This window comes from Saimiri boliviensis, chromosome 3 (genome assembly GCF_048565385.1).
Source record: "Saimiri boliviensis isolate mSaiBol1 chromosome 3, mSaiBol1.pri, whole genome shotgun sequence".
NCBI lineage: Eukaryota > Metazoa > Chordata > Mammalia > Primates > Cebidae > Saimiri > Saimiri boliviensis.
In genome coordinates, this window is record NC_133451.1 from 148,666,709 (window position 1) to 148,682,906 (window position 16,198).

A 16,198-nucleotide genomic window follows, 5' to 3' on the forward strand; every position below is an offset into this window, starting at 1 on the left:
AAACAATGTACACTGTGGGACAGTTCACAACCCAACAGGATAATAATTCAAGATAACTTAAAATCACTTTTATTCATAGAAATCATTGGTAATGCTAAGTAATCTGAAGTACCAAAGAGGCTTTCATGAACATCAAACTTCTAAAATGATTATGGTATATTGTTGGCTTAATTCTATTATCATTAGTATTATTAGTAACCATTATTTGTTGAATACTTATCATGTATTGGCATTCTCTCAGACTGCTTTAATAGTAATATCTCTAATTTCAAAACAATGATGTAGGTATAAATATCTTTTACAATGAGAAAATAAGTTGACAACTAGTAATTAATATCAGGATTCGAACCCAGACTTTTTCATAGAATAAAAATGTAATTAGGTAAACCAAAATATCACAAAATAAGAAATAGATTTACCCTACAAAGTAAACGGAATATGCAAATTAGGTGTAATACACATAAAAATTATATTTTTAAATTGATAAGACTATCTCTGTTTATTGGAAAGTTTGTCTTGGATTTAAAACTTTAAAAGAATAAATCATAAGTGATTTAATTTCAGTATTTACCCATTTGTTGACCATTCTCTTTGCAGGATGCCCTCCAAAATACTATCAGCAATTTCTATTTTTGAATAATAAAGCTATAGCTTCATTTTAATGTTTACTTTTCAAGAGAACTTTTTAATAGCAAGCAACAGAGGTAAAAAAAATAATAAGCATTTTATTTTTCTTTAACTTTTAATGATTAAAGTCCCCAAACACTCTAGTCTACATTTACCTCTTTCTTCTCTAAACTTCTGTTTATAATTACATTCAATTCCAGTCTTTCCTTTTGTGTATCCCAAAGACTCCATTTGAATGTTGAACATATGGTAGTCATTCAAATCCTTGAATGGATTTGACCAAGACACTACAGTTCTTAAATGTAGCATCTTACGTACTGTTCCACTTAAGCTTGGCATGACTTTACTACATATACAACCTCATTAATAAATTCTGTGACCAAAACTGCTGTTACAAATGCAGTAATAACAAGTACACTGACAGATGTGATACTGAGTCCCTAGTTCCAGAACCTGTATAGTAAATTAGTATATAAACACTACAGACTCTATTCTGAAAACAAAGTAAATTTTCATTTACTTATTCTTTATCCTTTTATATTTCTTACTTATTCATTCATTCACTCAATAAATATTCACAGTCCTTAACACATTCCAGATACTGTTTCAGGTACTAGAAAAACATCAGTGAACAAAACAAAATGTATTTTTCTTTTCAGGAATGGAAAAGTAAGTAAAATATTTCATATGCTAGGTGATGGTCTGTGCTATGGTGAAACAACCAAGGAAAGGGAATGATAGAGAGAGACAAGGGTGTACCCTTAGGTAGAGAATGGTCATGGAAAATCTCATAGAGAATGTCATAACTGAGGAAAAACCTGAAAATGAGGAAGTGAGCTAAGCTTTTAAGTGGAAGATAATTCTAGTTACAGGAGAACTGGTGCAAAGGTCATAAACTAGAAGCATGCTGATGTGTTTGTAAAATAATAAGAGCACAGTGGTGATGACCAGTGAGCAAGGCAAGAATAGTAGTAGATAAAGTCAGAGAATAATGAAAGGGGCCAGAAAGAGTTTAGTGGACAGCAGTGGTAGCGTTGGTCAACTTCCAGGCTGAGAGATGTCAGAGTATTTGAAGAAAACACTACTGAAGAATTAAGGTTGGAGGCTGGGGATTGTGGGTATAATATAAAGAGCTCAGCTATGGTTTCACTTTCTTTACAATGTCTCGGCTTAAAGAAAACTGGCTTCACAGAACAATTTATTCTAGAAGCTTCAGCACCCAAATAGTTCCAAACCAACCTGTTTAAGGTCAGTTTGAAAAATGCACACACTGTTTCCTATGGAAACAAAGAGCAGTTACAATCCACAATAGTTCCAGATAGCATACTAATATGCTATCAGTGCCTCAATTCACTGCTCCCACCAGCAGGAACAGCTACAGAACTACCACCTGAGAATATGCCAGAAATAGGATCAGAACCAGATCAGAAATTTTGGGGATGGGGCCCAATAATCTGTGTTTTAACAAGCCTCCAGAAGATTTTGATTCATCCTTAGGTTTAAGAACAATTCTTGTAATGAACCAGAAATATAACACCTCCTCAAGTACATCTGCTACAATTTATAATATTGTTATTTTGGGAAACTGCATCCTATGTTTCAAATAAAGGAATTATATAAATAGATAAGGTAAATAAATTTTTAGAACTAGCAACTTGTTAGCTTTCAGGACCTCCATATTCTCATTTTTAAAAAACATACTGGCTGGGCATGGTGGCTCACGCCTGTAATCCCAGCATTTTGGGAGGCCAATGCAGGAGGAACACCTGAGGTCAGGAGTTTGAGACCAGCCTGGCCAACATGGTGAAACCCTGTTTCTACTAAAAATGCAAAAATTAGCCAGGTAGGGTTGTGGATGCCTGTAATCCCAGCTACTTGGGAGGCTGAGGCAGGAGAACTGCTTGAACCCAGGAGGTGGAGGTTGCAGTGAGCCGAGATCACACCACTGCATTCCAGCCTGGCTTACAGAGTGAGACTGTCTCAAAAAAAAAAAAAAAAAAAAAAAAAAAAAAAATATATATATATATATATATATATATATATATATATATATATAAACCACTCTCTAACAATTCTGAACAAAGGAGTGTAACTCTGGACTCTCCCCCCAAATATTCACTTATATGTATGAGTTACTCTTACATAGACCATTCTTAAAGAGTATAACTAAATCATGAAAGTACCTAATTTAAAGGCTACTCTCCAGAACATAACAGATATGCTTGCAACACTCAAGAAGGTCTATTTTATTTCTGACATGATTCAGTACCTCATATCACTAGATAGTAGCAAATCAACATTTTTGACCTTGAGCCACATTTTACATCATGACCAAGAACAAACATTTATGTGGATGTCTAAAATATATACAGATGCACACATACATATTAAAAATAATTATAATAGTATAAAAAATTCCTAAAACATATTTAACCATATTATGACCAGTGATTTCTAAATATTTTCTATTCTATTACTATTACTGTTTAATACTAGTTGTGATCTATTATGGGATTTCAAACAATGGTCTAGATGACCCATATTCTATTCTTGCCACATCAAATAATTTATGTGTAGACAAAATTGTGAACTACAACAGGGAAGTAACAGCTTCTGGCAGACTGCATTATTGGTCCCAATTCTTCATTACCCTGTGATTGAATTATATAACCTACTTCCTACCATAGCCTTACGGTGGGCATATCATATTTCTCCACCCCTTGACTTGGCTTGGCCACGTAAGTTATTTTAACTAACAGGTTGCTAAAAGATAGGACACAAAGAGACTTAAAAGATGTTTGTGTGGTTGGGCCTTCAGTTATCCATGGTAAAGACATTCACCAGATACCTGCTAACCCCCAACGTGAGTCCCAGATGAGACAAATGGAGTGGACAAGAATCTGGCCCCAGCTTGAAGTAAGACTTCTCCAGCTGACTCATAGACATATAAGCAAGAAACAGCACATCGTTTTATGCCCCTGAGATTTTATAATAGTTTGTTACACAGCAAAAGCTTAACTAACACACAGCATGAGTTACAAATTATTTTAGCCCAAAAGGTACACAACCCAGGGTTTTCTTTATCCTAAGTTGCTTTTCTCTCATCTAATCTATCCTGAGGACAGGCTAAAAGAATACTTTCACCCTAAGGTCCTGCTTTCCCAAAAGCTATCAACTTTTAAAGCAAAATAAGCAAGTTACAACCTCAAAACAGGACAAATTATTCAAGTATTTTCTTTGAAATACACAAGAAAAACACACATACATAGAGAAATGTTTGAAAACAGAATATTACCTCTAAAGGGGGAAAATTTCACTCAATGCTCTTTATAGAAAACACTTGTCTAACGAGGCATTTTATTTTTTTAAGAAAAAATATGTCCAAGTTAAGTTTTTTAAGAGTTATTGCCTTTGTATTATCCTACCTTATTCTTGGAGTATGTCAAGGAATTTTCTGAAATGACAAAATAAATAAATAAATAAAGATGTTACTATTTGAGTGCTATTTGTAAATTACTCCATAATAAACAACTAGTAAAAATATAAAACCAGTAATAAACTAATAGTTCAGGAGATATAATTTCTACATAACAGCAAGCATTTTAAAATTTAATCTTACAGTATAAATCTGATTTCAAAAAGCTCAACCAAACACAACAACAGTCCAAAGAGGTGACACCAACCTCATTACCTGGGATCATCTGTTTCTGTGTAGACCCCAAAGTGTCTTACTAATCCCTGCAAATTCACCCATGACTGTGTCACAACAGCTCAGGTCCCAGAAACTCATCTTAAGACTATGATGCAAGTGCTCTCTGCTGCATTTGCATTTGTTAGCCTGAGCATTTAGATCTGAGGTGATAGCAACCTAATCAACAACAATGGAGTAACAACTTCAGATTATCTGGTCAACCATTCTGTCACCAGATAAATAGCAAATAGCTTCTCCATTCTTGGTTTCTATATCAAGAATGACAGGAACATTTTTATTGGTCTCTTCAAAAAATTTACTGGCACATTTAAGAATAATCTCCTTTTCTCAATAATTTGAAAAATTTAAGAAAAATGCTTTTGCCACAAACGAATGCCTTTATACATATATTCTTCCCCCACACTATAAAACACCAACCCATACTGTCTGAAGAGATTTCTTATCAAGAGGTACTTTGTTCTTCTGAATGGTCAAAAGAGCAAATCAAAAGAGCGGCAATAATGTAAGTCAGCCATGAAGCTGTAAGAAAACTAGGAAAATTAATCAACCAGCTGCCCGTGAGGCAGCATCTGTCTGTCATTCTTCCAATGTTGTCTTGGATACAGATTCCAATTGCCAGTACTCCACTCTCTCAACCTTACAGGGGTTGACTTCTCAGTCAAAGCACACTTGGTCAACACAAAAGGAAATCTGGCTAATTTACAATTTTCCATTTAACATAGAACATGAGCTACAGCACTTTCCTCATCTTCCTTACCCTGGCTGAAAAGAAGTGACTTCAAACCACAGTTCTTACTCATCTGTGTTCAAATTTTAGAGTAATATTTTCAATGAAGCACCAGAAACTGATCTATTTTAGAAGGTAACAGAGCAAAACTGTTCCACAGAAATATGATGCAAGCCAAAATGTGAGCCATTTGTGTACTTTAAAATTCTCTATAGCCACATTAGAGTAAAAAGAAAGATAAAATTAATTTTAATATATTTTTAACCCAACATATGCACAATATTACCATTTCAACATAAAAAGAATATAAACAATTACTGAGACTTTTTTTCTTACAAAGTCTCTGAAAAGCAGTTTTTATTTTACACTTACAGCATACCTCAATTTAGACTAGTCACATTTCAAATGCTCAATATAATGTGGCCACTGGATAGTGAGAATGAGTCTAATAATCTTTCCCACGGACCACTGGATACCTAATTACTGTCCTTTCATAAGTAACAGTAAGAAAGTAAAAGACGGATGAAGATGCTAAGCATAAAAACGGATCTAGACTGAGGAACTCATTCTTCCCACCATTTGAATGACATTTTCAAAGGGATTGTGTAAGTATAGAGATTTTTCACCAGAAAATAGGTTACAACTACAGTCTAAGGAATTACTGATAAACTTCAGGAGTCAGAGAAGATAATTCTTTCCACAAATAAGCAATTAAATAATCATTCTTTTTCTATAAAGTCATACAATTTTAGAGCCAAAGGAGTCAAAGTGGGATTTCAAAGCATATGAAATTCAGTTTAACTGAGTTGTTAGGATACACAAGAAATACATCTGTCACTGTGAGTGATGAGAAAAACATTCAGTTAAGCTTTTATTAGTATTTTTTCTTTTTCAGATAACATTACCTATCCTGTGTGTCCTTTGTGCACCTACATAGGTATCAAATATTCGCTGCAATTCACACTTTCCAGTCATCTGTCGTAAGAGCCATTTCATCCAAAATCGAAAAAAGTGCCCATAGAAGAACTCCCACAAAGAAACAAACATTTTTTTTTTCCTGGAAGAAGGAAATATACAAGACAAACTTAAATGACCTTAAACTGAATTTTAAAATTAAAAAAATTAGTTTATACAACTGATCAAATCTCAAATCATGTTAGTATCTATTATTCCATTGTGTTTGTTTTGTGACAGTGTTTAATTAGGCATCTAAAAACAATGGCAGGTGTAATATATACCACTTAATTATCACTTTTTCAAAACTAAAATTCAAACAACTTAGTCAAACTATTCAATGGCTTGACAGAACAAAATAATGGCTTGCACTTTTTGCTACATAATTGTATTTCACATCTAAGTTTCCTAATTTCTCATCCTTTGAGAATTGGGCTCAATAGTTCAAGATCAAAAAGACCTCAATTAATCAACAATTAAAATATACCAAAATATCAGAATTGTTTTTATACAATACGGTCTTCTTATCCCTTGTGGATAATTCGCTACAGCTGTCCCAGTCAGGTGATGCCATTAAATAAAAACACTACTTATGGCTAACAAACTTAAGTATACAAATTGAACACGGAGTATATAACACCTTAGCTCATTCTTGATTTTCTGTTCAATAGGTCAAGGGCAGAAATACTAACAAGTTTTGTTGTTGTTTTTAAGTACACACTCGATACAACTGGATCTTATGTCATAAGAAAATGCTTCAGCTTCTAAATGAGAAAGTCGGGGAGATACTAGTGAGGGGGAGATACTTAAAAACAAAATTGCTCGTCTCCTTCCTGCCTTAAACATTCCCACAGACACGTCATCTCTGGACTCGGGCCTGAGGGACTGTCACACTCCAAGTCCCCGCAGGTCAGTGCAGAACCAGCGCATAGCCAGCTGGGTTGATCAGTATCTTCGAAACCAATCCACCTAGTCCGCGCTCATTATGACAAAAGGTGCGCAACTGCCCAGTGGGGGAGACGCACGCGGCGCCAGAGCACCCCAGGGGTCTGGGCGTCGCTGCGCCGACCCCCCTAGCTCGCCGCCCGCGAATGGGAGGCCAGGGATCGCACAAAGACCTGCCGGCCCAGGCGCCCTCGGGTTCCCGCAGAACCCCGCGGGGCTCGCCAGCCCGCGCACTCTCAGCGCAGCCGCACCGATGCAGCGCTGGGCAAGAGGAAAAGAAACAGCAGCCACCTCACAGGAGCGGAAGAACTAGGGAAAGCAGGAGCTGCCTCGGTTTCCCCACTGCAAACAGCCGGCAACGGAAACGACGGAACTCTCCCTGCAAGCACCGCGACCCGGAAGTCAGGGAGCGAGACCGCGGACCAGCCTACCCCGGGCCACTGCCCGTCCCGCCCCTCCGGCCTCTTCTGATTGGCCCGCGCTCCACCTATTGCTAAGACTGGAAAGTGGTCGAGCAGAGCTACTGTGGACGCCCGGACGGTTTCCCCGGCAACGGCGGCCAGGAGTCCAGCCCCGCACCAGAGTAGCGTCTCTTAGAGCTGCGCTGGAGGCTTTTCCCTCCTTAAACCTCAGGTCCCTCGCGCTGCTGGACAGTATATACTATTCCTAGGCTCCAAGCGCGGAAGAAACCTCGTGCTTATGGTATCTTATAGTGCCACGGTTAAAAAAGCGCTTTCATCTGCATTGCATCTTAATTTTGTAAAGTAATTATTAATGGCCCCACTTTATGCATGAGAAAAGGGAACCGGTTACTTGACTGTGGCCAAACACGTGACAGATAAGGAAAATCCATGTGTTGAGAAAAGAAGTTTGGACTTTATCCTACAATACTGTATATCTGAAAGTTAATTTATCAAATGTGTATTCCCTAACTGGTTGTTTTTGTTGAAAAAGTAATTTTGTGATTACTTTTTTAAAAACCTCAAACAATAAGTTTCTTAATTCAACAAGTATGTGTTGTTTGTTAGCTCAGGCAGTGTTCCGAAAGGCAGTCAAACACTAAACAAACAGGTAAATATTTAATATGTCAGATGCTGCTAAATGTTAAAGGTATTAGGGGTTGTTAGTTAAGGGGTAATGGGGAGTCTGTGGGGAAAAGTTATTACATACTGTGTGGTCAAGGAAGTCTCAGGATTAACGTGGCATTTCGGCCTTATTGAATAAAGTAACGGAGTTTACCGTGGGTGTACCTGGAGGAAGAGTGTTCCAAACACCAGAATGACAAATGCAAAGACCTTGAGTTGGGAGGTTTTTGAAATGTTTGAGGAAGAGCAAGAAGGCCCATGTGCCTGGAGGAGAAAGAGCAAGGAGACTAGAATATAAATAAAAAGACAACTGATACTGAAAAAAAACTTCCCCATTCACCAAAACTCGTGGTCCCTCAGTCACCTTGCTCAGAAGCAACCAAGCATTACTTTCTTGTTTCTACTTCCAAAAATATATGCAAGTGTATATATGTATATTCCTTCCAACTCCTTGAACTGAAGCAAGTGCTACATACTTTCCCCCATCTGAACCAGCATTTTAAAAATGGACTAATTGTAGAACACTAGCCATGTGCAGGGTGCATAAACCATCATCCCTTTCCCCTAGAGGCAACCAACAATGAACGTGGTAATGAAGTCTGGATAGACACTATAACAGTAATATCACAGAACCTTAAATCTTAAAGAGAACTTAGAAGTACCATCTAATTTAATTTGTTAAATTGTAGATTAAAACATTTAGAAAGGCAAAGTGCACAGTTAATTTGGCAAATTGAGATATAAACTAACTTCTATTTCAGGACGCTCTCTGTTATTCCATAAACTTTTACACAGTAGAAGGTGAGATAATTCTATGTATAATCTTTTTGCCTTTTCAGACTGCTACACTGAGCATAGGCAGTGCAGGAGAGGAACTTTCTGCTCCTTGTTTTCCTGCTGCCTGTTGGCCCACTTCCATTCATATTTTTCCCCAAAAGAAGAGAATGCTAATATGTTCTGTCAGAACATGAGAAATTGATTAAACTTCATTTATTCAAAGCAGGTTCACCGTACATTAAAATTTCTTATGCATACCAATTGCCTCTTCTCTTTTCCACTATTCACTTACATGTAACTGGCAGATATATTAAACCAATCTTGTTTCTCAGGAAAGATTGTCCATCTCTATTTCTTATTCTCTCTGTTTTTTGTTTGTTTGTTTGTTTGGCTACCTAAAGGGTAATTATATTCTAAGATTAAGATTCTGGTTTCATAGAGAAAGTGGGACCTTCTCCACCTAAGTCCCTAGGTCTCTCAACCAACCTATGTGCATCTGCCTGGACTTATCAGATACACCTACATATAAACCAAAGGCAATAGTGGAATGAAATTTGGAACGAAAAATATATTTTTGAGTAGTACTGAGGAATCTCCACTTTCTTGAATTCTCAGAATAAACAGCAATGGAACTGCTGATTTTAGAAACTGCTTAATGGAAACAGTTCTTTGGTATGACTACTAATCATCAACTTGTTGCAGTGGTCAGTATTTGATCCACAGAAGACCTAAATTAAATATCAATGCCCCTTTTGGAGTGTGCGACATCTGAAATACCTTAACTTTATACTGAAAATAAAAACTTTATATGCATTTTGTTAACAGGGCTCTGTGGAAGCATTAAACATATAAAGGGCAGTGGCAACCCAGCTTGGTTTTATGATAATCAATGTTGAGCTTCCCTGAATTTTATGCCTCTGCCCCTAACTACTGTAGACATTGTGATGAGGGGAAACTCTTCATGATTCCCCGTATGATAGTCCTAGTGAGAAAACAAGGATTCAAATACACAGAATGCCAAGGCAGATTTGTTCTCACAGCTACTGATCATGAGCTTTGTCAACAAAAAGAAAGTTTAAGCTGTTTAGAAGAAAGTTAATGGGCTGGGGTGGAGATAGTAACCAGAATAAGAGAAAACAACACTGAATCAGGTAGAATGATTTTTAAAACTTTTTTGAAGGATGGGTGTGGGAGGGAATAGAGAAGGAAGAAATTGACAGGATCATTACAAAGGGTTTGACAGCACATTAACAATAGCTTAGAGAAAGGAAACCTACTCTAGCTCCTGCATCCACTGTACCTAAGTTACCCTATCAGATCTGTTCTAATTATCCCAACCTCGATGAGTTTAAAGGCAGCAAGGATGAAAAAAAAAATTGGAAAATGAAGTGTATTTAGCACAGGATAATGATTTTAACTTGTCTATTAAGGTTGTGGGTAAAAGGATAAATAACAAGGGAGGCCTGGGTGCAGTGGACATGTCTGTAATCCCAGCACTTTGGGAGGCTGAAACAGGAAGATCTCTAGAGCTCAGAATTTCAAGACCAGCCTAGCGAGACCTCTTCTCTACAAAAAATAGGAAAAAAAATAGTCAGGTGTTGTTGTGCACACCTGTAGCCCCAGCTACTTGGGAGGCTAAGGTGGGCGAATCACTTGAGTCTGGGAAGTTGAGGCTATAATGAGCCATGATGGCATCACGGCACTCTAGCCTGGGCAACAGAGTGAAACCGTGTCTCAAAAAATAAAAAGAAAAAAAGAAAAAGAAAAACTTGAAGGAGAAGAAATCCTCATATGACCTCTGGTGGGGGTTCCAAGATTGTGTGATATAAGTTAATGTTGAATGGCAGAGGATAGTGAAAACCTTTTTTGGAATTACTGGATGTACCATAATCATGATGTAAAATGTACCATAATAGCAGGGGAATAAAAAGACAATATTAAGGTATGAAAATGGAAGTTTGGAGTATATCGAAATGTTACAGTAGGTAGCACCAGAATCACTACAAAACTACAGATGAAGAAATAAAAAACAAAAATCCAATTTCTGTCTTTACCTGTGTTGATGAAAAGCCAGACTCAGTAAAATACTTGAAGATTATTTATTCTGAGCCACAAGTGAGGACGATGACCTGTGACATACTCCCAGGAGGTCTGATAACAGGTACCCAAGGTTGCTGGGTTACAACTTGATTTTATACATTTCAGGGAGACATAGACTTCAATCAATACATGTCAGGTGTATATTGGCTTGGTCCAGAAACGTGGGACAATCTGAAGTTATGGGTGTGGGGGGCTTACAGGTCATAGGTAGATTCAAAGATTTTCTGATCGGTAATTGCTTGAAAGAGCTAAGTTATTATCTAAAGACCTGGAATCAACAGAAAGGAGTGTCTGGGTTAAGATTAGGGGTTGTGGAGACCAAGGTTCTTATTACGTAGATGAAATCTCACAGGTGGCCACCCTTAGAGGCAATAGATGGCAACTGTTTTCTATTTAGACCTTTAAGAGACGCTAGACTCTCCGCTAATCTCTTTAGGATCAGAAAAACACCTAGGGAAGGGGATTCTCTACAGAATGCCAATTTATCCCATAAGAAACAGCTGTGCAGGGCCATTTCGACGTATTTTGAGATAAAATACTTTGATACTTCTAGAGCCTGCTTTATCTGTTGTGTGATGCCATGCTAAGAGTAAGGTTGGAATTTGGTATCGTATTGCTACAAAGAGTCTGCTTTTTCAGTCTTAAGATTTCTGTTTCAATATTAATGCTTGTCAGTTGTGCCTGAATTCCAAAGGAGGAGGGTATAATGAGGCACATTTGACTCCCCCCCGCCACTTCCCATCATGACCTTATCTAATTTTTCAGGTTTCTTTGAAATCCCACTGACCAAGAGGAGGGGCCATTCAGTTGGTTGCAGGGGTCTTAGAAATTTATTTTTGGTCTACACCTGAATATGTAATTCTCATGGATGTGATGAAAGCTCTTGTCTTTACCAGCTTAAAGCCAAGCAAAATGTCTTTAAAAGATAGAGGAGTCTGCCCTCCACTTGGTTTTAATTAGTCAGGCAATATGGAAGCCCTGAGTCTCACACACACTCCTCTTTGTAGTAAATAATCAGGGAGTGTTAGATTCTGGAAGGACACAAGAAATATTATCTTTCATTAAGAAACAATGGGAGGGAAAGTGCTAATCTCCACGAATGCTTTCTATTAATCCTGTGTGACCCAGGAGAAAAAGAGCAGGCTTTGGAGATAACAGTTAACTATTATGATTTAAACAAGGTAGTTCCCATGATTTAAACAAGTGTCTGTTGTGCTAGGCATTGTACAAGTTATACAAGAGGTCCAGCAAGATAAATATGACTGTTTTTTTGTGTGCTACATTAGGCTAATGTTATCCTCTTGATCTTACTCAGAGACATCAACCACAGTTTGCTTGTACATGAGAAGGAATATAACATATCTTTAGGGTCCTTCCCCAAGGATATCCATCTGCTCCAACTCGCTGCTACAATTTGGAGGAATTAGATTTCAACATGATCATTATCAAATTAAGTTAATTCATTATATTGATGGCACTAGGAGGATTTCCTGCTTTGAGGGAAAAAAAACCTCAGAATTGGGGCCTACAGTGGCAAATAAGATGAGTGGGATGGTTAATCAATTCAGCTGAGATTCAGTCTAGCCCAATCCATAAAATTCGTAAAAGTACCTTTGGGTCACCAGAGATATTCTACAAACGGTATTATGTTCCCTTTAGGACTCTGCCAATAAAAAGAAAACCCAATATCTTAAGGGACTGTTTGACAAGCTATGAAAATTTGTAATGGGCAGTGGCCCAAATATGCTAGGGGGACCTCAGGATTCCAGCACATTCACGCATGATTTTAGAAGTTTCTGACACTGGAATGCAGTACATGCAAATTAGAGGCTTTGACTAAAATATAATACTACCACCTTGTGGCGGCCACTGGGATTTTTTTGACACAAGAAGTTCCTGATAATGGGGCTAGAGAGCCCATTTACTGGCAAGCTACTGGACTCCACTGAAAACAGTCCCCATAACTTAATATCATCAAATTATATTAAGATCTGAACTGCCTATTATATCACGAGTGATATAAAAATTAGGTTGTAATAAAGAGAAATCTGCACGATACAATTTTCAAAAGAATTCATGTCACGAGAGGTGTCTCTGGGGAATTATAATCCATACACAAGGAGGTAGCATCCTTGCTTTAGAACTAGCTAATTAGCAGACCCCTTCTGTTGCTGAATGATCTAAACCTCATGACTCTCTACCAAATAAAACATTTTTTTGGGTTTATCCATGAGAGTTGCTGTATAGCAGGACTGCCAGTATAAAAGTCTGCTATGATTTGCTATACCTGGTAAAAACCAAGTCAAATAACACAACAGTAAGTTCATGCAATAGACTGAGTTGAGAACAATGTTCATGACAGTGGAAGAAGAACAACTTAGTTTTTTTAACCTCAGGGCAATGTTTGGATATTTACAGTGTCAGATAGTAACTAATTATCTAGTAATGTGGTCAGAAATTTGATTTTTTTTTTTTTTTAAGAAATGCTGTCTTGCTCTGTCACCCAGAGTGGAGTACAGTGGCACAATTATAGCTCACTACAGCCCTGAACTCCTGGGCTCAAGCACTCCTCCCACCTCAGCCTCTCAAGTAGCCAGGATTATAGGCACGAGCCACCATGCCCAGGAATCTGAGAATCTTGCTAAGTTAACACTAAGAATACCCCAGTGCAGGAGATTTGACTGTGGAAGGCCCCATGGGATTTCCATGGAGGACGATAGTGGGTCAAACAGATGCCCACAATAATAATCAAATTGATTCAAAAGATGAATAAAATGTGAAGATGATCACCTGCCATTTCCTAGAAGTAGTCACCTCGGCAATTTAAGTAGGCACAGTGATGCCAAAGCCATGCAAGAATGGATGAAATAATTATATATTCCACCTCTTCCTTACTAAGCCACTAATATGGTGAGAGACAGATGAATGCTAACCCAAAAATAGCCATTTAAAAATGCCCTTTGGGAAAATCTCCTGGACACAGAAGTCTGAGCATATGGGCCAATGGACTATACAGGATTACTGTTTGTAGCCCCCCAGAAGATTCAAATAAGTTTAATGTATATGTCATCTTGGGCTAAGGCTGTAGCCACAAACACTATCAAGGACTTGGAACAGGGTATTATACAATCATTTGGTTCGCTATCACACATCTCACTGTACTAAAGAAGGTATTCCATATAGCCACTGTGCAGAAGTAGCCCCTTCCCCCAGAAAGAATCTCAACATGATTTGGGCATGTCAATAACATGTTCTACCTATGGAGTAATTGTCAAATTGATATGAGAACAGATAATTGAAATATTTGTTATTAAAAATACAGTATAAAACACAGGCCATGAAGAGCTGGCTGGCTCATTCAGGTGACTGTGTGCTCTGTCCAAATATGAGGGTAAGTAATGGAGAAACAGATTTAAAAAGGCTTTTAGGTGCTAGAGGAGGGAAGGAAGTCTCTCTCTCTCTCTCTCTCTCTCTCTCTTCTCTCTCTCTCTCTCTGTCTCTCTTGCATTTGGGTGATCTAGTGGAAGGAAAAGTTGCTGCCCAAGACACAACTTCTATTGCTTTGAACATACATGTACATATTTTTCAGGAAACCCCTATGCTGGGTAGTGTCTTCATATCATGTGGCCAAACAAGGATTGGCCATAAGTTCATCAACTTCCCCCACTCACCTCATGTTGTGGGAATATAACTATGTTGTACTTGACCAAGGCAGCCCTGCCACTTCTTCCCAAGAACGGACAAAAGGCAGGGCCCTGGCAAGCTTCCTACTGCTGTCTTCTCTGTGGGTTGACAATATGACTGAACAAGAGGCCCCTGCCTAGGAGACCACGTCTGTATTCTGACAGGTGACAAATGGAAAAAAGGTGAAATATTAAGATAAGAAAAACAGGAGAACAAATAAATGATGTCACTGGGGAAAGTACTGTCACTCTGTACCCTCTTGAGTGTCTCAGGGTGAGAGAATAATAAACCTGTGGCTCAGGTGTAAAGCCACATCATGGTTGATGATGGAATAAACCTTCAGAACTGTTCTCCCCGCAAATCAAATTAAAGCTGATGTACATGTTTGACCTGAAAATTCTGCATGTAATCTGGAGAAAAACTGTGACACAGAATCCCTGAACCCCTGTCTGAATGGTAGCAGGCTGGCACTGTTTCTCTCAGTTGTATTTATGGGTTATGCTTATTTTTTAGTTCTTTTCTAGGCACTTTATGTGGGTTCCCAGATTTCATTAGGACCAGGACTGTGCATGTCAATAACATATCCTATCTGTAGAGTAATTGTCAACTTGATATGAGAACAGACCTCCTGGGGCTATGTCACAGGTCATGGTCCTCACATGTGGCTCAGAATAAATATCTTCAAGTGTTTCACTGAGTTTGGCTTTTCATCAACACAGATAAAGGCAGAAATTGGATTTTTGTTTTTTATTTCTTCATCTGTAGTTTCGTAGTGATTCTAGTGCTACCTTAATATTGTCTTTTTATTCCCCTGCTATTATGGTACATTTTACATCATGATTATGGTATAGCCAGTAATTCCAAAAAAGGTTTTCACTATCCTCTGCCATTCAACATGAACTTAATATCATACAATCTTGGAACCCCCACGAGGGGTCATATGAGGATTTCTTCTCCTTCAAGTTTTTCTTTTTCTTTTTTTCTTTTTATTTTTTGAGATACAATTTCATTCTGTTGCCCAGGCTAGAGTGCCGTGGTGCCATCATGGCTCACTATAGCCTCAACTTCCCAGACTCAAGTGATTCGCCCACCTTAGCCTCCCAAGTAGCTGGGGCTACAGGTGTGCACCACCACACCTGACTTTTTTTTTTTTTTCCTATTTTTTGTAGAGAAGAGGTCTCACTAGGCTGGTCTTGAAATCCTGAGCTCTAGTGATCTTCCTGTTTCAGCCTCCCAAAGTGCTGGGATTACAGACATGCCCACTGCACCCAGGCCTCCCTTGTTATTTATCCTTTTACCCACAACCTTAATAGACAAGTTAAAATCATTATCCTGTGCTAAATAGACTTCATTTTCCAATTTTTTTTTCATCCTTGCTGCCTTTAAACTCATCGAGGTTGGGATAATTGGAACAGATCTGATAGGGTAACTTAGGTACAGTAGATACAGGAGCTAGAGTAGGTTTCCTTTCTCTAAGCTATTGTTAATGTGCTGTCAAACCCTTTGTAATGATCCTGTCAATTTCTTCCTTCTCTATTCCCTCCCACACCCATCCTTCAAAAAAGTTTTAAAAATCATTCTACCTGA

The 16,198-nt window shown here is 38.1% G+C and overlaps 1 protein-coding gene across 3 annotated transcripts in view; it reads right to left on the bottom strand.

Annotated features, from left to right (window-relative positions):
* Positions 1-7,374, bottom strand: part of ELMOD2 (ELMO domain containing 2) — a 31,714-nt gene extending 24,340 nt beyond the window's left edge. The window contains exons 1-3 of one of the 3 annotated variants that reach the window (XM_003928025.4): positions 7,257-7,373; positions 5,972-6,123; positions 4,053-4,081 (exon numbers count right to left, since the gene is read on the bottom strand). In XM_003928025.4, the coding sequence (XP_003928074.1) occupies positions 4,053-4,081; positions 5,972-6,113 (171 nt within the window). In that variant the 5' untranslated portion in view covers positions 6,114-6,123; positions 7,257-7,373. Of the gene's footprint in view, positions 1-4,052; positions 4,082-5,971; positions 6,124-6,712; positions 7,222-7,256 lie in introns of those variants that run through there. The other 2 variants (XM_074396887.1, XM_074396888.1) reach the window with 2 other exon arrangements.
* Positions 7,375-16,198: the final 8,824 nt, after the last annotated feature.